At 35.8% G+C, this 22,435-nt stretch overlaps 1 protein-coding gene across 3 annotated transcripts in view; it reads right to left on the bottom strand.

The window, feature by feature from the left end:
- Positions 1 to 22,435, bottom strand: part of LOC136026076 (uncharacterized) — a 134,696-nt gene that overhangs the window by 40,543 nt on the left and 71,718 nt on the right. For 2 of the 3 annotated variants that reach the window (XM_065702269.1, XM_065702270.1), the window contains 3 exons: positions 14,117 to 14,231; positions 10,981 to 11,213; positions 3,358 to 3,452 (listed from right to left, as the gene is read on the bottom strand). In XM_065702269.1, the coding sequence (XP_065558341.1) occupies positions 3,358 to 3,452; positions 10,981 to 11,213; positions 14,117 to 14,231 (443 nt within the window). Of the gene's footprint in view, positions 1 to 3,357; positions 3,453 to 10,980; positions 11,214 to 14,116; positions 14,232 to 19,550; positions 19,658 to 22,435 lie in introns of those variants that run through there. The other variant, XM_065702271.1, reaches the window with a different exon arrangement.

Consider the following 22,435-nt stretch of genomic DNA (forward strand, 5'->3'; position numbering starts at 1 on the left):
TGTTTGGAAAATGAAGGGGCTTAATTACCTGCCCTTAAAGGTCTAAATTAATAATATAAGTTGTTCTTCAGATATTGCTTTGTCACCTTTTTGAAAATCCACATGCTCGTAGTTTTTATTTTTACTTAATTAGTTCAATATCCACCTATATATATCTTAAAAGCTTAATCTTAATACTCTTAGCTTGCACAGTAGCAATAGTTCTAGCAGCATTAGTAGCAGTATGGGCATAGCAGCTTTGGTTTCTTTAAGATCCCCTTCAACACACGCTGAAAGTTTCAGCTTAATACATACCATTGGCCATTCCTGAAGCATTTCTGATGCGTCCGCTTGACAACCTGCGTGGGCATGGTGTGTTTTGATCTAGTTACATACAGTTTCTGTATATCCCAAATTTGTCACCTGAATGTTCATAGTTTTAACAGCAGTAGTAGTAGTAGCAGCAGTAGAATTAATTGTATTAGCCTAAGCTTTAGTGGCAGTAGCAGTAATAGAGGTAGTAATAATAGTAAGAGTAGCAACAGTATGAGTAGAAGCAGAAGCATTAAGATGGAAATATTTTCTTTTGGTTAGTTCAACATCCCTTACAACAAGCCCTGCTAGTTTCAACTTCACAAACCTAACTGTTTCTAAGATATTACTGTCACACCCTTTTGACGACCTGCATACAGAGGGTGTGTTCTGATTCATCCTCCCCCCTCAAAATTTCTTGAAAAGTTCACTTTCTTTCCCTTGGGCATAGTTGTCATAATAGTCATAGTAGTGGTATTAATATTACTAGAAATAGGATTGAATAGCGGTAGTACTAATAGCAGCAGTAGTACTAATCTATTGCCTTTTAATCAGTTGAACATCCCTCTCATCAAGTCCTGGAAGTTTCAACTTAATACAATTTGCCATTGCTATGAAATCACTGATATGTTCTTTGATAACCTGTATGTTATATACTTCTTGAAATTTTCATCTCATTGCTCTTAACCCTACATGTGGTTGCAATTGAAGTAGTTGCAGTAGTAGTAAGTGTAGCAATGACAGTAGTATTAGCAGTAGTGTGGACACATTGCCTTTTGGTGATATGATCTTCCCCTTTAAGTATTCTCTGAAAGTTTCAACCTAGTACCCAAATCAACTCTTGAGATACGCCATTTTGACAATGTGCATGCACATAGCGTCTTTTGATTTAGTTCAAATATCCCCTTAATACTGTAAATGGATTAGTGTGGTAGTAGTAGTCGTGGTAGTTGTAGTAGTATTGATAGCATGCAAATATTCCCTTTTGATCTTCTCCCTTGTCATTTCCTGAATTTTCTCAATTAATATACTCAGTTACTCCTGTGTTTTAACCTTTTGACAATCCGTATACACATAACGTGTTTTGATTAAGTTCAACACTCCCCTCAACATTCTCCGAAAGACTCATCTGAATACCCTTCGTCTTCTTGGAAAGTAAAGTTTAAACATGCATACCTGTCTCAATAATATATACTATGTGTAAACAATGAACGAATTGCCCAACTTACAGCCCCTGTCCTGAAGACTGTGGGATGTTGGCATCCCCAATACTGGACCATTCAACAATGCTGAAGAAAAAAACTCTCTTTTAATTTTTATTGGATATGTTTTGGGGAATGATTGACTTGGGGGGGGGGGGGGGTCTTACGTCCCTCCATTCACTATTGACTCTTAAAAGTTGATTAATTACGTTTAAAGTGTTTTAACTTTCTAAACTTTAACAAATAAAAAAAAATTATTAAATACCAATACATGTGTACCAAATGACAGTCAACTACCATTTTTTTCAGTTGAGTGCAAATTACGTTCTGGTCTTGACAAGATATAGGGGTGGTCAAAGACATAATTTCCAGCTCTTTCAACTATGCTGAACAAAATGGTTATCTAAATATTTTGATTTGTTGCGTTTTGGGAATTGATGAACGTGAGGGGGGAGGCTTGTTCCCCTCCAATCCCATTTGAACAATAAAAAAGGGCACTAGCCCTTTAAATTTTCAATCGAATGAGGTTTTTTCGAAGTTTCTACGACAATAAATGACAATCTCAAAATTTCTATCAGATGCATTTCAGGAAAATACGAGGTGTGGCGGAGGGGTATCCACCCTTCAATCACTCTGAATCTTAAAAAGAAAACTAGAACTTCTGATTACCAATCCAATGAACCCCCCTCCCAAGTTTATACGATCACTCTATATAAACCTTTCTATATGATCCGATCAAAATTTTGAGATAACTATTTTGTTCAAAATAGTCAAAAGGTCCAATAAATCTGACATTGGAGATGACTTGACCCCCCCTGGAATTCCTCGGCGACAGGACTAATTACGACTGCGACTGCTACTAATACTACTGTTGCGATTCTGACTGCTGCGGCTATTGAACTACTTTCACTACAACTATTGTACTAAACCAAAAGAGTCTAAGAGCATCCAGTTTGTCGAAATGGCAAATATATACAATATCTTAATAACAGGATATTAAGCTAAAACTCTCAGGGGATGCTAAAGAGGACGTAAAATTAAATCAAAAGACACTGTGCGTATCCAGACTGTCAAAAGAGCGTCTCTAGCATATTCCAGGATTTTATTGGGGAATTTTAACTAAATCAACAGACAATACATCGATCCATGCTTTTCAAAGGCCGTATCTCCAATATCTAAAGAGTGGCTAAGTTTATTAAGTTGAACCTTCCAGGACAAGTCGAGTGGAATGTTGAATGAAATCAAAAGTAACTGTGCATCCAGGTTATCAAAGTAGCGTATCTGCAATATTTTTCATATATATCTGAGGGTATTAAGTTGAAAATTTCAGGTAATTTAAGGGGAAGTTGAGCTGAATCAAAAGGCACTATGTGCACCCAAATGGTCAAAAGGATATATATGCAGTATATCAAGAACAGCTAAGTGTATTAAGCTATGACTTTCAGAGCATATCGAGGAGTTTTTGAACTAAATCAAAAGACACTATGTGCATTGGAGGTTGTCAAAATATTGGATCTGTGGTATCTCAGAAATACCTACGGGAAATGAACTGAAACTTTTAGAGCATGTGAAAAGGGATGGTTAATTAACATGTAACACAATGATGGTCAGAGCGGCTTCAGCCCCATAGAAGCCCAAAGTTCATGCAGATCCTTAATCCATTTATTTGAATTTTAGGCAGATGTACCAAACTGAGTCAAGGCTCAAGAATAGACTATGCTAGTTTTATACCACATTGTGAGCTATTGCTCTTTGCAAGATCATTGAAATAAAGAGTATCCTAAAACTTTTCATGGATTCAAAGACTTTAAAAAGTGTAGAATTAAGAGTTTTAAAATAAAAGCAGATCTTGCTCATTGCTTACCTGATATTTCCGCTTGACTCAATTGAATCAGCCGCAAGATGTCTAGTAATACAGTGACACCATCGCATGGATATGATACAAATTCCTTAGCAAAGCTGAAATAAAAAGGACGAGTAAAAAGGAAATCAAAGAAAACAAGAATCACTTAAAAAGGAAAACAGCGAAGTTTAATAAAAACTCAAGTGTGGAAGAGTTCGGATTTGAAACTAGTAGATTAGAAAAAAAATAGTAAACACCGTTTTTTGAAATTGGACAGTACTTTCAAATTAAAGTATTGAAAATACACGTCCCTTGTAAAAAAAGATACAATGAAAGCCTCACTTTGAGACCTGGGCTCCACTTTCATTTCAATAAAGATTCTACAGCGTAATAAACCATTTAAGGAGTTTCGGTTTATTACCATCAAAGCTAATAATTGAAAAACTACCCTTGCTCTCCATTTCTGGCAAAATTTCCCGGTGGCATCCTTGAGTTTAGATATGTTCAACGCGCTTACAGCATCAACAGGCGATCTCCAACATTTCTGGGCTACACGAGAAGATTTGTTAATTTCAGTGGTCAGCCTATTATGTCCTTAGAGCTAATAGCTGGCCAAAGTCTATGTTTTCAAAACTTTTCCAAATCTTGTTTTTGCGGACGTCAGTAAATTACCAAGGACCAAATTTGGTTTTAAAACTAGTAAATACTAAGTATTTTTCACCGATAATCTGGGTTGCCAACAGATAATATCCTTGGTAAAGGTTGGTGTTCCATGGACTATTTTTCTTTAGTGAAAGGCTGATCTAGTGACAATCAATATCGCAGTTTTATAGTGAATTTTCACCAAATTTATTAGCTTGTTCGTCCAATAAATCGTCCAAGTAATGTTCCAATATTTTTTAACACCCTGGATGTTCATTAGAATTCTTTTGTTTTAGCAAAAACTAATCGAAAAAAAGATTTTCAGTCTATTGTATAACTATATATATATATATGTATTGTTTGATTTCTCTTCTAACTTACAACTGTATTATACGAAACTAAGCTTAATGAGCGTTTAGGAATAGAATCATACCTGTGAAGAGTGTATCTTTCTTTTACTGTTTTAGTCTTTCCTAGAAAACAGACGTTAAATCCTTTAAAAGTTTCGATATATTTTATCCTAAATAATATCTACTTAAAGGGGAAAAAATTTTGAAACATTCTGCACAGTACATTAAGCGAGAGGGATAGTTTCTAATGTACTAATTTTTAGTCATATCTTACTATTTTTCTCCTTGGAAGCATGTATGTGGTCGGGATGGTTGAGGGTAGTGGTTAAGAGGAACTTGTGAAAAAAAAGTTCTACTTTTTGTCCTAAAAAGTGAGTTCCTTGAAACAATTACGCGAACTAGTATAAGTGTTAAATTATGTCCAGGTCACGCCTTCGATTTGTAACTTCTCTCGGAATAAATATAAGTTAAAAAATCCATACGATTGCTGTATGAATTTTATTTCTGACAGATCACCTTTTAGATTTCTCGGTCCAGTGGACATTGTCAGTCATCAGGTCAACCTAAATCTTTGGTTGCCCCACTGCGATTCTGCTACGCTTTCCCAATAAGCAAAACTCAGAGTGTTTGAAAATATCTCAGTCCCTCGTTTTACTTACAAGTCCAGTGGACATTGTCTGTTATGAGTCAACCAAAAAATCTTGGTCACCCCCCACTGCAATTCCGTTAGGCTTTCCCAGTAGGTAAAGCTCATATAATATGGACAATCTCAGTCGCCCACTTGCCTGCAAGTCCTGTGGATATGCTCATTCATGAATCTTTGAATCATTTTTTGATCTCCAATTGCCTTCAAATGACTCACAAAACTAATAGACTATTGGAAGTACTTTTACTGTATGCCTATTTGCCTTAGTACTGCCCTAGGATGGATGACAGACTATCATCAAGAGGTGGAAGTAATTATTTTTATACAACTCTGAAAAAGTTACGTCAGCTTTGCCCCTCACAGAGACTATTTGTCTTGGCTTTACTCTAATTACCCCTTGTTCCCACGTATTTCATCACTTCCATCAAGTTGGTAATTCGCGGTCAGATTTCCTTCTGGTCAAAGCATTCGACTTTGCTTAAAGCATTCCACTTCTTAATGGTTATTGTAATGGGCATTAACCCTTAAAGTTCACTTTTTAATGGTGACTACATGCATCCTGCGCCCCTTCCTCAGCAATCACTCGCACGTCCACGTCTCCACCTCTGGTAACGACATAACCATGATTGAAGATGCTTCAGCAACACACGGGGGCGCATAGATTTTTTGGAAGGAGGAATTTCTAGGGTATTTAGAAAAATTGTAAAACCAAAATGCTTCAAATGTATGTGAAAATTATATAAAATTTACGGAAAAGAAATTAGATTTCAGACGGTCCAAATCCCAATATCCCCTGCATATGTGTTTATTTTAAACGGTCAACGTTGCTGTTGATAGTTGCTCAGATAGATAATCAGAAACCTTACTCTATCTAATCTGTAAATGTCCGTAAATCTCGATAGGGACCACGTGTGAAGTGAAGCAAGTATTTCTTTGTAAAATTATTATCGTACTATTTTAAGTGCTCACCAGAGAGTATACGTTTTTCTACTCATATCTTCCGACAGGAGACACGTAAACTGAAATTTTTTCGGGAAAGGGAGGGAGATAAAATAAAAACACACTTTATTTGACTCAGATGTTCAATTAAATTTAGGATTTATTTGGGGGAGGGGATGGACTTCGAACCGCCTTCTCCTGCTAACGTCCCTGTCCAAACAGGTTCTTTAGTTAGTGAACGTGTGACAGTTATATTCTCTAGCAAACGATAGACAGATGCAGTCTTGAAAAGATGAAAAACAGCTGCTTCCTCTACCCAAAATCTTGCACGAAAACAGTCAGCATTTATTATTCAAACCTGATTTAAAGCTTCTGAACAATTACCATTTTTATCTTTTTATTCAATCTAAATTAGTAGCAGCAATTAATCTTAGATCGTGACACGTCGCCTCAGAAACAGATGCATTCTGATTTAAAAAAAATTTATTTTGCTTGGTTGATCCTGAATTTTGACATACTATAATGAGGCCTAGTGATTCAGCATATTTTTTAAAGGGTTAAGCTGAATAGAAAAAGAAATTTTTTTATTCAGTGTGATTTTATATAACAATTTTTATTCATGCATGACATGGGTTAAAACAAAGAGGGATCTTTTTTAAAAATATAAATTTATTTGAATTAAAAATATACAACAAATTTACTTACAAACATTTTTACGGAGTGTATTTCTAGCTGGTTCATGTTTGAATGAAAATAATAATATTTACCATTTAGTCTATGAAGATACTAAAGTGACTTTAAGCAATGTTTTAAGGGTTAAAGGAAGATGGGAATGTAAACATTTGTTGTAATCTCCTTTTGTAGGTAAATTTGGACAAATCTAAAGTTTGCAAAAAGAAGGTGCATCTAATTCCTATAATAGATAATTTTGGAAATATTTACTAGGTTTACTGCCTCAAGATAATGATACAATCCTAAAAAGTATTAAATCGAAATTATCAAACAGTTCGCGACCCGGCTCAATAGTAACCAAAACTAAAAAAAACGTAGTTTTGATACCAATAGATACATCAAAATAATTGGATTTTTACGTTGATTTTGAATATAAGTTTCACCAAGCTTAGTCCTACCCATCAAAAGTTACAAACCTGGGAAAACTTACCTTATTTTCAAAACAGGAGGAAACCCCCCTAAATGAAAATCACACCATCAGATTCAGCGTATCAGAGAACCCTACTGCAGAGGGTTCAAGATCCTATCTGCACAGACGCGGAATGTTGTACTTTTTCCAAAAGAAAAATTACATATACGTGTTTAGTTTTTTTTTTAATTCCCATGGGTGTTCGTACCGACCCGGTGGTCCTAGAACTTTGCCAGAGAGCTTATTCAAACGTAAATTAAAAGTTCAAGTGCTGTTTTTAAGAGACCAAAAAATTGGAGGACAACTAGGCCCTCTCTCATGCACATTTTCCCCCCAAAGTCACCGGATAAAAATTTTGAGATAGCTATTTTGTTCAGATTAGTCAAAATATCTAATAACTGTCTTTGAGGACGACTTAATCCTCCAGAGTCCCCGGAGGAAGGGCTGCATGTTGTGAGCTTATTTAAAAAAAAATCAGAAATTAAATAAAAAACAAGTTTTTTCAACTGAAAGTAAGGAGTAACATTAAAACTTAAAATGAACAGAAATTATTACGTAAGAGGGGATTCGTCCCCTCGTCAATGCCCCGATCTTGACGCTAAACATTTAAAAGAGTTTATTATTCTAATTAAACATCCTGTTTTGATTCAGGAGTCATTCTTAAATAACTGGAACAAAAATCAAACTTAGGTTATTATAAGGTTATTATTAGTTTAAAAAAAAGCAAAATTAATGTGCAAATTTCGTTTTAATTATTCATTTTCAGTGAGCCAAATTCAAAACCTGCATTAATTCAAAAACGCTCAGAAATTAAATAAAAAAATAAGTTATTGCTTAAGATTATGATGATTGCTTTGAAATGTACGATGTACTCAACATTTTCATTCACGTGACAATGTCTACTTTGTTAACTGTCAATTATGTCTACTTTCTTTCTAATATAATATACCCTAAGAAGCTCTATTAGCTGGTCCGCAAAACCAGATTATCTAACTAGGTTGAAGAGATAAGACGAAGTACCTTATATCAAGAATTTATCCGGGAATTTTTTTTGGGGGGGGCCTTAAGTTTTTTTAAACATATCACAAAAATTTTATATTCATTTTTGTTACGTTGACTTTAATCTGGGCCGCAGGTCAAGAGGCTTCAAGTGCGTGGGTGGGGGCCTGTACTTGGTAAAATCATGACGCCAATCACCATAGTTTTGCTGGTTTATTATTCAGATTCAATAAACGAAAACAATAAAATTAATATGATTATCAGATGAATCGAAGAGGTTACATATACTGACATGGCAACCACTTTACTTAGGCAGCGCAATAGTACTAAGTAAAGGACGATAATGCTTCAATGTATTATCCCCCCCCCAGGACACTTCGTATGGAATGAGCTTTCGTAGAAAATCAATTGGGGCTCAATTGATTGGAAATCAAAAATACCAGTGCTCTTTTTAAGAGTCATAATTGATTGGAAGACAACCACCGCCCTCAAACACTGCTTTTAGCTGCCCTCGCACCAAAGACATCCGATCGAAATTTTAACATTATCATTTTTCTTGAAAACAGTTTAAAGGTCTAACAATTATGCTTTAAAGAATTGTATGAGCCTCCCCCCCAAAAAAAAAACCTTTAGGGCAAGGCCTTTAGTTTTTGCAAATTGCCCGTTGTTTACACGAAGATTTTGTTATTAGGAAAGAGGGGCATGTTTGAGCTTGGGTATCCACAAAGGGCATTAAGGAGGAACTTTCAGGGAATGTTAAGGGGGTTTTTGAACAAAACCAAAACACACTATGTAAAACCGGGTTGTCAAAATAACCAATCAGCAATATCTCAGGAACGGCTTTGTGTATTAGATTGAAACTTTCAAGGCAAATTGGCATTGTTTAAACATGAGTTTATAAATGAAAAAAGATGCATTATTTGATGTTGGATGGGTGAGCAGATTGGAACTTCCAGGTATTGTTCCCTGAATCAGAAAAATCAAACGTTTTTTGTGGGATGGGACCTGAAAATGGTATAAACAACTTTCTGCTCCTGCTCATTTTGAAACTTACAGCCACAGGTCCTTGGGCCATGACGAGCATAATACACCAACAAATTGTAAGCCCACTTATAATAAAAAGGGGTATGAGAAAAAGAATAAAAAAAAATCCAATCGACCAGAAACCTGTCTGCTCCAGTCTTTGGACTAAGGAGACCTTAATGCAGAAGGAAAATATAAAAAATGAAGAAAAAAATGGTTCTCCCTAGAACGGACCAAGAACTTTTTCCCTACCACTTTTAATGGAATGTTACTCATTAGAACTTGAATAAGGGCTCATATAAGATTGCTGTTTTGTTCGAATAGTCGGAAGATCCAATAAATACGCATCCGGGAATGGTATAAAGGATAAAGTATTTTGTCTGAAAAGGATAATGGTCCTATCAACAGGTCAAAACTTTTGGTTTCTGATCAGTTTGAAACCTATAACTGTAAGCCTATGGGTTAGGAGGTACTTGATGTACCAGAGAAAAAATCATGAGTGTGACCCCTACTCCTATATTGGGGCTAAGAAAGTGCCCCAAAGTTTTTCCCTGATTGGCTTGAAACGAATATATTGAAGTTTTCGGGCTAAGGGGTGCCAAATGCAGAGGAAAAAAATAGACATAAATATCTTCCCCTCAAAACACGGCCGAACAAAGACAATTAAGCGTACCAAATTATCCGATCCCTTCCTTTTGAATGGGTTTACGTGGAAACTTGGAACGAGGGTCATTCAACTTGGAATTGAAAATTTTAGAACCTTTTAATCAGCTTTGGGCTCATACAGGTCGTTCACTAGGCCAAGAATCAAAAAGTTTCTCAAGGTTACACTATAAAGATGAAACTCTTACCTGTGTAAATCTAAAGACAATATGTGTGCCACAGTTTTAAAATTATCTGCAATATATTTCAAATGGCTTTGAGGATGAAGTGGAAACTTTCGGGTAATTTTCGGGACTTAGGTAGATTAAGTGAGCCTTATATTTTGATTTAGGGGAGGGGTAGAGGTAAACAGAAGGACAATGAATGTATCCAGGTCATCCAGATTTTATATATTCAGTATCTTGAAAACGGCTTGAGGCGTAAAAGCTAAAACTTAAAGACACTGTTTTGAAATAGATTGAAGGAAATAGAAAAAGTGGACAGCAAATCTTCGTGTTGGGGGAGAGGGGAAAGGGGGTAAAATTTTTTTGGCTCTGGTCCACATATTCTTTAGCAGTAGCGTTTTTATGGGACTTATAATCTGTACACATAAATAACAAGGTCCATCAAAAGACAACATGCGTTTCCATGCCGTCAAAACTATGCGTCAGCAATATCTCGACTTAAGTTATCAATCGCTTGAGTTATCAAGTTAAAACTTTCAGGGAAGATTTTGGGATGGGGAAGGGTGAATATATGTTGATATCTGTCTTCGTCGAGTGGAAATAACTAAGTCAAAATACACTATGTGCATCAAGATTGTCAAAATAGCATGTCTGCAAAATATCGAGAACAGCTCGGGACATGGAATTGAAATTTCCACGTTGCGTAGGAGAAGCAATGGAGGAAGAGCAGGAGAACTTCCAAGTTTTGATGGACTGTGCAGCTAAAAAATCCTGTATCTCCGGTCCACCAAGCATGTTTGCCCTTTGAGCCTTTGCCCTTAGGAGTGACAACCAATGGAAGTTCAAGCACTGAAGCCAAATAAATTTATAAATATTACCAGTATACCAAAAATAAAACTATATGAATTAAAAAACGAACTAAACGTGATTTATTTTGTTAAAATTATTCTTTAAAGAAAAGTAAAGAGCTGAATTAAAATCTTTTGCAACCAGAAATAAAGTCCTTTAAAATACAAGATCAGAAAAACTACTGTCTTTTGAGAAAGGTTCCTATTAATTTTATCAGTGCATTGTTACCTTGAATATGCCGATTTCAGGTCAAGCTTCAACTTATACAAAAGTTCTGACACACTTGCTGGTTGTCTGGATATCATTTCCAAATTTTCATTGTTTTTCCATATCTCTTTATTTTCATTATTTTTCTTGTTCTTCTCTATGACAACGGCGTAAAACTGTGCAGGAGGAAGCTTGCAAAGTTTCTGCAGAAACGCTGCGTAATCTTCCACACTGTACACGGGAGGTCTTCTCTCCTAAATGAGGGAATAAATTAATATATTAATCCGTTTGGTAAAGATAAAGTATCAAGTAACTGGTTTCCTGAGATTACAAATAATTTTCCTTGGGATTCATATGAATAAGATAGGATGATCAAGGAGTGTCCAAAGGATATTGGCCTAGCTGGTCTAGCGCTATGACTAGTTTGTCTCAGACGAAGATAACCTAAAGTAGAGTTATGGCTCTGCAAAGGTTAGCACCATTGGCAGTTGGAGCAAAATTTGATTGATGTAAAATAAATTATCAGGAAATTAAGTTGTTAAAAACAGATTAGCTTTTCTGCTTTGATTTTTGACTCGTCTTTGAAATAATTACAGTGCCAGCAGCTAGGACAAAATATGACATTAAAGTTTTCTTCTGAAGAGGAAAAGAGGACTTTTTAACCTTAGAAAGGTGCAAAACAGGTTTAAAAAACGAATGTATTTTTTATGATTATACAGTATTTACGATTATGCTGATTTTTCACTATGTTTACCTAAATTGTGATACAAGGCCGTATCCAGGAGAGTCTCAGGTTTGACCCCCCCCCCCCCGAAAAAAAATCTAAAGGTTATAAACGCAAGAAAAATGTATGTAATCAAATTTTTGATCCGTTCTAAAAGCTTTTTTTCTTGTAGCCTGTAGCTGAAACTTGGTCTAGGCTACTTCTGATTATTTTTTAGTAAGCTTCAAACTTCTTAAGTATCGATCTGAGAACATTACGGTACCTGGTCCTTTTTATTCTTTCGTGCAATTTTTAAGCCAAGTTAAAACTTGGCAGTTCTTTTTTACCCTCCTGACCTTGTGGCGCAGCATCATATTTGACTTCTGGTAAAGCCGTTGCCCGAGCCCCAAAAATGCACTTTCTCGTCGTTCCTGTTCCCTACACTTTGCTATTGGACATAAACGTGGCATTGATTCTGAAAACTTAGCTCTTCTTCCAATGTTCTGTGGAGATCTGAAGAAAAAGCTTTTATAACATGAAAAAATACCTTCTGAAGCTGTTCTTCCTTTTTGACATATCTGAGAAATAATTGTATCACCGAAAGCTAGAACAGAATAATACGTAACATATCTTTTTCAGTGATACACACTTTGTTCCGTTCATTTGCTGTAGCAGCATGTCAAGATAACACCATATAGAATCATCTAGCATTTGTATATGATTGTTATTCTTCATACGAATTTTCTTACCAAAATGACTAGAGACTGGCGAAAAGCAGCAACAGGGGGCTATCTTGATTTAAAGCAGTGCAACACCTGTGTAAAGACTTGTATTTACAGAGAATATAACACTACCAGCTCCTTGTAAATCTCAAAATGTTGGGGATTAACAGGATCCCTTCTATCTCCACTTCATTCTGTTAACTTACTTCTGCAATAACTAGGCCAAATACTTCTTTCCTTTTTCAGAGAGCAAAACGGAGAGACTTCTCTGCTTTTTGCCTTTCCTGTACCTGGTGTGTTTTATTCTTCTTTGCAATTTTTTTTCTTTGAATTTCATATATCAACACAAACCCCAAAAATACCTTTATTTACAGCTTTAGTTTTAAAATAAATTTAAAGTAGGCCAAATTAAAACTTGGCAATTATTATTGACCCTCCTGACCTTGTGACACATCATCATATTTGAATGCAGGTAACGCCATTGCCAGAGCCACAAAAAGCAACTTTCTCGTCGTTTCTGCTCCCTATACTTTGTTGTTGGATATAAACGTGACTCTCTGACTACATCTCCTGATTTCCTGAAAACACAGCCCCTCTTTCAATATTCCATGGCGAACTGAAGAACAAAATTTCAAAAAATGAAAAGTACCTGATTGTGAAGCAATTCCGTACTTCGTTTTTCTTACAAATCTTAGAAATAATTACATCACCTAGGGCTAAAAAAAAAACACTACATAAGAGGGTTTTTTTTTCAGTGGAGTACACTTACTTCCCTGTATTTACTGTACTACCTACCTGTACTGGAACCTGTGCTACCTGTACGGAATTACCTGCATGTACTTCCCTTACAGCAGAGCAAGATACCATAAACCTCAAATTACATTCTAGGGATCCAGGACTTGTATTTAGTTGTTATGCTTTATACAAGTCTCTCTACCGACATGACTAAAAACAGGCGAAAAGCAGTAAGAGAGGTGCTGTCTTGATTTGAAGTAGTGCAACCCCTGGGCAAAGATTAGGCATTTGAATTTACAGAGAATACAACACGGCCAGTTTCTCACCTATCTACTCACTGGTGGTTTCTGGAAGGTAAAAACGTTGAAGACTAACATGATCTCTTCTAGCTCCACTTCATTTGGTTAACTTATCCGTGTAATAGCAAGGCGAAATACTTCTTGGCTTTTGCGGAGAGTTTGTTGAAAGAAAAGATAAACTCCCACGACTAAGAATTCGTAAACTATGAGCTGGCTATTTACCCAGCATCTATTTTTGAGAAATTGGGGAAGCGTAGTTTAGAATAGAGAAAGCGCAGTTGAAAATTCACGAGTCGTTGTCGACTATCCAGGTAATAGATGATGATATTAACTTTGTTGTCCTTCTACAGTAAGACAAGAAGAGGGATTTGCACGAGCTGTTTAAGTTGTCTGAGACCTAGAGGGGCTTGGGCAAGAAACAACAAAATCTACTAGAAGATCTTTAGCATCCTGGTAAAGATACCTGTACACTTTTCCTACTTGTTCTTGTCCAGAGTCCAGTAGTAGATCACACATGTTAAAAGAAAACTTGCAAAGGAAAATCGTTAAAAATAAAATAATAGTCAAGAGTTCAAGAGAGTGGGTTCGATATTCTCTATTCTAACTCAACTTTCAAATATCTCTAGATCAGGAATTATATCATGAGATTCAAGGTAGATAAGACACCTGGAAAATAAAGCAATCTGATTAATACTTACTTGTCTGGTTATTATCAGGGGTGAGATGCTTCTACCCCGGATACCACCACATCCATCGTAAAGGCTTGTATCTGATTTCATACTCTTTCGGCTGCTACAATCTTCTGCACTGCAACTGAAAAAACAGTGTAAAATAGATGTTTTAAATCATAGCTTTTCAATCTAGGGCAAACAGATACACTGCGTTTCATTATAAAGCCCATCTTTTCCAGAGTGGCAACAGATTATGATACGAAAAAGGCAATGGCAGAGCACAAGCCAAATAGAAGGGATCTTATTTAAAATTTGTAAGAATGGAGGTAGTCTAGAATTTTGGCCCCTTCCACTAGAACCCTGAGATCTATCCAATGAAATTTTTTGGGGCCGGGGTTCTAAACATTTCTATGCCTAAGACCACCGTTGCTTAAATTAATGATGTCAATTGGGAAGAGGGGAACTGTGCTCTCGGGATTTCCTAGCCTCACCGCTATATTTTGGAAAATATCTTTTTTAGGGTAATTTATTAGAAAAATATCTTTTTCCGTATTTCTATTGAAGCATACAAAGACCCGAAATTTAACCCACTCCTAGATATAAAAATTACCACCTCTGATTCGTCGTGGATTGACACCACTGGCTTAAAGACGTTTGTGTCTAATGGGAATCAAATTCTTTTCCTACATGACGTGTGGTTAAACATAATATAATAGTTTTATCATGCAGTTATTATCATTGAATAAAAACTAAAACTTTCATCAACTAATAATTGATATTTCCTAAATAAAAATCTTCACCCACTTTTGCCCACTTCCAAGTAAACAGTACAAGACTCTTATTGCGAGTGATTGATAGGCGGAAGCGAAAAAGCCTCAGCTGCACACAGGTATGTTTCAACAAACTCGCGTTGTTTAGCACTGGAGAACCTGGAGAAACAATCTTAGCCCTGTATATTGATTAGAAAACTTCTTAGGCTGGTCCTAGGCTTCCTACCCATTTATCACTCCGCAGAATCCGAAAATCTTTTAATGTCTAGAATCTAAGCAGTCTTAATCTTTGGAGTAAGATAATGTAAAGGCTTCATATTTCTTATAAAAATATCAATTTGAATGGGATAAATATTTGAGCTACAATTAATACACAGGACTTGAAGCTAGTAAAATCAAGAGATAAAATAAACAGAAATTAATGAACAGCTCATTTCCTCTTGTTTTTGTGTGTCAGCGATAGCTCTAGCTGTGATATGCCCACGGAAACACATACAGGACTATATTTAAAAATTATCAGAAAAATGGTGCTATACAGCCCCCAAACAATTCTTTACTACCATTAAATTCTGAAAAAGAGACCCTTCCTTCGGGAATACAATAGATTAGGCCTAAATATTTGTTTTCAAATAATAATATAGTTCACATGTGAAAATATCTACTTTGAAAGAATCTCCCGAGAAATGGAGCATTTTAACTAATTTAACTTAGGCAGATCAGATTTAACTAGTATAAGGTCAGATTAATCGGATTTACTTAAATCATATACTGTTATGAAAACCTCTCTGTTACTTACTAGCAGTCCCAAGATCCGTAAATCATTCCTCTGAAATTGCAGTTGGAACAGAAATATAGATACTATTTGACTAAAGCACAGATAAAGCGGTACTGATTCATAACTAAATGGAACCCATCAGCTAATAATTTGAGTCAAATTTAGGAGCTGGCCGAAAAATCAGTTTAATTAAGTAAATACACTCCTTATGCCTACAGCTTTGTATTCAGCCATTTGTGAGTAATCAGCCGTCGATTAAATAAGTGATTAGTATGAACATCTACAAGGTGACAACCGTAGGCTTACCTTTAAGTCATTGAATAAATTAGAAAACTAGGTCGAATCGCTTTTCTAAAAGTTTGTGATAGTCATTTTTAAGGGTTAAATCATGGGTGGTCGTCGTCTACGACGATAGATCCCCCCACGGAAAAAAAACCTTGAAAAATACACCACCCGTTGAAAATAACCCCCAGCGGAAAATACGCCCCGCGGAAAAAATAACGCTTTCCAAATTTGAGAATTTTATTTGAGTTTTGCTTTTGAATTTTCGTAGGGGGAAGACTTTTGGTACTTGTTGTATTACGGCCACTCACTCAAGTTTACGCTGTGTAAAACTCGAGAACAAACTGATTTTTTCGTTAGTTTTTTCATTACTTGAGAAACAAATTTGGGCTATAAATTTGCACATTAGGGGGGAGGTAAAGTATAGCGGGTCTGCATGCAAAGTGTGCTAGGTACAATCATTTTCCATATTGTTAAGAAAACTTTGTTTTCTTACTTCAAATAGTCTAAATGCTTTCCCCTCCCCCCTCCTTTATGTGCAAATGTATAGCCCAAATCCCCATACAATCTGTAACTTGTCTTTGTCTTGTCTCGTGTTAAACTGAAAAAAAAATAATACCCCTTTTCCCTATATTTTCATGAATTGTTGCTACTGTGGTGACATGGGGATACCAAAGGAAGAAATATCCACAGACTACAGTCTTCAGCCAAGCCTGGCAAATGTTGTCATTAAGATTTTGATTAATTTTAGTGATTTTTGCTTTGAAAACAAGTAAAACGTTTTAAAATGACAAAACAAAATACAAAAAAGAGAAAACAAAAAGCCAGTAACTTAGTCTTAATAGTGAAAAAAAAAACCTTAATAGGGGCATTTGCCAGGCCTAGCTGAAGACTGTACTCTGTGGGAATTTTTTCCTTTGGTATCCCCATGTCACCACAGGAGCGTCAATTCATGAAAATATAGGGAGAAGGGGTGATATTTATTTTTAGATATCTAAGGAGGTACATTTCAGAAAATATATTTTTCCAAATCTTGAGGAGGAGGGATGCAAAGAGCCTGGGGACATAGGAATATAAAACTGAATCGTAGTGGTGGATTATTTTCAGGTAACCAATCAGAGAGCATTTTATGTTACTATGGTTAGTGGCTGCTATTATAGAAACCACTATTATCTTATATCTTCATTAATAAAAAAAAAACAAGTTCTTTAACGGAAAGTAAGGAGCGGCATTAAAACTTAAAACGAACAGAAATTACTTCGTATGTGAAAGTGACTGCTTCCTCATCAACGCCCGGCTCTTTACGCTAAAGTTTGACTCTTTCTTTTAACTCTACTTTTTAAAACAGTAAAAACTTTTAGCGTAAAGAGCTGGGTGTTGATGAGGAAGCAGCCACTTTCACATACGAAGTAATTTCTGTTCGTCTTAAGTTTTAATGTCGCTCCTTACTTTCCATTAAAAAAACTTGTTTTTTTTTTAAATTTAATTTCTGAACGTTTTTGAATCAATGCATGTTTTGATTTTGGCTCTCTGCAGATGAATAATTAAAACTAAAAATACTTTAGCGTAAAGAGCGAGGTATTAGGAGGAGGTGAGCCCATCGTATGCGTAATAATTTATGTTCGTTTTAAGTTTAAATTCTGCTTCTTACTTTCAGCTGAAAAAACTTTTTCATATTTATTTTTTCATTGTTTTCTTTTAAATAATTAACACCATTAAATAATGGTGAATAAAATGGCTATCTCAGAATTTTGATCCGATGACTTTGGGAAAATAATTAACGTGGGAGGGGGCTAGGTGACCTCCAATTTTTTTTGGTCACTTAAAAAGGGCACTAGAACTTTTCATTTACATTAGAATAAGCCCTCTCGCAAGATTCTAGGACCACTGGGTCGATACGATCACCCCTGGGAAAAAAAAACAAAAAACAAACAAACAAATAAACACGCATCCGTGATCTGCCTTCTGGCAAAAAAAAAAAAAACAAAATTCCACATTTTTGTAGATAGGAGCTTGAAATTTCTACAATAGGTGTCTCTGATACGCTGAATCTGATGGTGTGATTTTTGTTAAGATTCTATGACTTTTAGGTTTTTTTTTTCCTATTTTCCAAAATAAGGAAAATTTTCTCAGGCTCTTAACTTTTGATGTGTAAGATTAAACTTAATGAAACTTATATATTTAAAATCAGCGTTAAACTGCAATTCTTTTGATGTAGCTATATGTATCAAAATCCCATTTTTTAGAGTTTTGGTTACTATTGAGCCGGGTCGCTCCTTACTACAGTTCGTTACCACGAATTGATTAAAACGATGAATAGCTTGTCCATATACTTTTGAAAATTAGCAAACCAACATTTTCTGGTGTAAAGAAAAGATCTATATAAGTCATGACTTAGGTAAGATTCGCTTCCCTTACCGGTGTCATTAAAACATATATATATATTTTTTTTTCTTTCTGGAATTAGAGATCCTTTAACCAGAAAAAGTGTCAAAATGAAGGTTAACAGTTTGACAAGGTGAGTGAACATCAATGGCATCATTATTATTCTTAGAAGTTCTGACCTAGGTCAATTTTGTACTGTGAGTGGCCACCCTGCAGGTCAAGTGAACAATTCAGGTTGCTAGAACAGGTCAATTGAATTTTGAGAATGGCCCTAGTAAGACATTGAACTAAAAATATTGATATAGACAACTTCGAAGACCACACTGCCTTTCCATGACGAAAGTAAAACAGTTCAAAATAAGGATGAAACCTTTTTATTGACAGTGAATAGATATAAAATTATTTAACTGGATATTTCGAACACATATACAGTGTTCATCATCAGCAGTAAAGTTTTACTGGTGATGATGAACACTGTATATGTGTTCGAAATATCCAGTTAAATTTTATATATGTTCACTGTCAATAAAAAGGTTTCATCCCTATTTTGAGCTGTTTTATAATATTGATATTTTGAACCTGATACTTAGTAGTCATGTTATTTTCCCCTTGTATAGTTGAATCGCACCAGTTCGTAAATTGACTAGCCGAAAGAATTGTTGTTTTTTTTCTCTCTCATTTAACGGCGCAATTACGCTTGCACAAAGTACTTTATATTTCGTCTTTTTACGATATTAATTTCACAAGAAAATTTTCTTGTGAAAATTTTCGAAAGCAAATTTTCCAAAGAAAAGTATAGAGCTGAATTAAAACTTTAGAAGAGCGGAAAAAAGTCCTATAATGATTCAAACCTAAAACAGTATCTGATTAACAATTAACAGGGCAATCTAAGTTTATTATAAGCAACCGATAATTAGAATAGGATGTTCCTGCCTCTACACTTGCCAGGGATGTCAATTCGACGGGAAGAATTTACCCCAAGAGTTTGAAAATTACCTGGTAAACAGAAATTTTCTGAGCGTAATAGAGAAAGAATTTGGATATTATAGTGCTTAGCTCAGAGATGATCAAACAAAGTGTTACCCTCACTTTGAGGGTAACGGGTTTTCTGCTTCCTGGCTACATTCATAGACATACAGAGGTTTTAGCCCAGGTAGGAGAATGAGAGGATCCCCCTGTGTTCAAGTATTACTGACTCTTCATTTTTAACACAAAGACATAAATATACATCTATTCAAAATTATCTCACCATTGCCCCCTTACTAAAGTATCATCTTAAAATCCATATTAGATTGAATCACATATCAGAGCAAAATGCCAAGTGAACGACCGACTGCTGTGTACCGAAGATCTGTCCCTACCGGAGTTGCAATGATTAACAGGTGCTTGAAATGGTCCAAAATTAAGTGACGTTTTAAGACTTATTATGATAGCCATACGGTCCCTAGTTGTAAAAAAATTTAAGTCATATAAATCTGGCACGTAAAAAGTAACGGTAAATTGCATAATTTTGAATTGTGCATTCTTCTGAAGTTCAAATAACTTTGATTTTATTTAAGCCCATTGGGGGAAGGACAGAAGCTAGCAGATACACCTTTTTTATGGCACTTGGTATTAACCAAGTGGAATTTTCCAATTAATTCGGAAAAAATAGAAAAAATGAAGTATTTTTAACTTATGAGGGAGTGACCAGATCTTAATGAAATTTGATTTTTGGAAGGATATCGTGTCTCAGAGCTCATTTTTTAAATCCCGACCAGATCTGGTGACATTGGGGGGAGTTGGGGGAGCCTAAAATCTTGGAACACACTTAGAGTGGAGGGATAGGAATGAAACTTGGTGGGAAAAATAAGCACAAGTCATAGGTACGTGATTGACATAACCTGAACGGATCCGCTCTCCTTGGTGGAGTTTGGGGGGAGGGATTAATTCGGAAAAATTACAAAAAATGAGGTATTTTTAACTTACGAACGGGTGATCAGACCTTAATGAAATTTGATATTTAGAAGGATCTTGTGCTTTTGAACTCTGATTTTAAATCCCGACCAGATCCGGTGACATTGGGGAGAGTTGGAGGGGGAAACCGGAATTCTCGGAAAACGTGAAAATCGAGGTATCATACAAATGGGTAATCATATCTTAATGAAACTTGATGCATAGAAGGATCTTATGTCTCAGATGCTCCATTTTTAATTCGGATCGGATCCGGGGACATAGAGGGTTGGAGAACAAAAATCTTGGAAAACGCTTAGAGTGGAGGGATCGATATGAAACTTGATTGGAAGAATAAGCACAAGTTGTAGATACGTTATTGACATAATTGGAACGGATCCGTTTTCTTTGGGGGAGCTGAGGGTTGTTAATTTGGAAAAATTAGAAAAATTGAGCTAGATTTAACTTAAGAACAGGTAACCGGATCTTAATGAAATTTGATATTTAGAAGGAACTCATGTCTCAAAGTTCTTATTTCAAATCCCGACCAGATCTGTTGACATTGGGAGTTGGAAGGGGAAATCGGAAATCTTGGAAAACACTTTCATCGGGATATAACTTGGTGGATAGAATAAGCAAATGTCGTAAATACGTGAGTAAGTTAACCAGACTGGATCCGCTCTCTTTGGAGGAGTTAGGGGGTATGGTTCAGTGCTTTGGCGAGTTTGGAGCTTCTGGACGTGCTAGGACGATGAAAATTGGTTGGCGTGTCAGGGAGCCACACAAATTGAATTGATAAAGTCGTTTTCGCCGATTCAACCATCTGGGGGGCTGAAGGGAGAGGAAAAATTAGAAAAATTGAGGTATTTTTAACTTACGAGTGGGTGATCGTATCTAATGAATTTTGATATTTAGAAGGACCTCCTGACTCAGAAATATTATTTTAAATCCCGACTGGCATTAAGCATCTGATTTTCCTTTTAAATCAATGTATTGATTCTTGGAATTTTGGTAGAGCTCATACCATATGAGCTCTTGGCTCTTCCGACCTCGTCACAAGTGCCATATGAGCTCTAAGCTCTTGTTTTTATTCGTCAGCAGGTCTGTAGACTAATGTTAGTCAGTTGTTATTGGCTTCTTATCTGTTAGCCAGCACACACTCGAGATTTTGAATCTATAAAATCAGACAATAACCGGTTTATTGCTGTTTGTATACGGAGACAATTAGCTTCGGCTCAGTGGAAAACTACATTGTAGCTGCATTTTAATAAATATTTAGTTGGTATTTTAGTTAGGTTGAGTTACATTTTGCATTCAGCCCCGCTATCCTTCATCCCCCCCCAAACACCCCTAATTTGCAAATATACAGCTCAAAATATATCCTATCTATCTCCCAAGCGTCTCAGTTGTTTCAACCCTGCACAAGCAGATCCAAATTCTCAAGTGTGTACTGGCTAACAGATAGGCAGCTAATTTTTTTTAGTATTGTGAGAAATTCTTGATAGCCTCATTCCTTCTACTGCGTATGCTCCTGACGAGAAGGGAGGCGTGACAACATGGTAAGTAGAACACTGCGCCATGCTTAGAATATTTTACTAAAAATTAGGTCCCTTAGATAGGTAAAACTTGGTGAGCGTTTCAAAAACTGTCAAAGCCTTCCATACGTTTTCCAAAAATCGAATAATTATGTGAGCGTAGAGGGAGGTAGAAATTTACAGGAATGAACTATGAAAGTGTTTCGAATGAAGTAGTCTTGCTATTTTTAATCCCTATTTTAAATAATATATTAAAACACTTTCTATAATGGAACTTTCTTTCCAGTGACTGTCTTAATCTTAAGCACTCTAATCATACCAATTATTATGCTTAGTTCAATAGAGTCAAACATCTGTATTTCAAATCAAGATCTACTATCGATAGTTGACCAGCCTAGATGATGAGCCCAAATGAACCTTCAACGAACCTCAAGTTCCCCTTTGAACCTTCAACCCTTTAACGAACGTTAAACCTTTCAACGAATCCCAAGCTCTCACGCTGTTTACATACATTATATTGTCGAGACTATCACTGGAAAGCCCCCTCCTCCTTTCCTGACCACTTTATTCTAAATACCGTTTTTGAAATCAGGATGGTCTGATTTCTAAAAGAGAACAAGAAGTCTGATAATAATAAGAGATACTCAAATTCATCATTTAAAGTTGA

The sequence above is a fragment of the Artemia franciscana genome, chromosome 4, assembly GCF_032884065.1.
Source record: "Artemia franciscana chromosome 4, ASM3288406v1, whole genome shotgun sequence".
NCBI classification, from domain to species: domain Eukaryota; kingdom Metazoa; phylum Arthropoda; class Branchiopoda; order Anostraca; family Artemiidae; genus Artemia; species Artemia franciscana.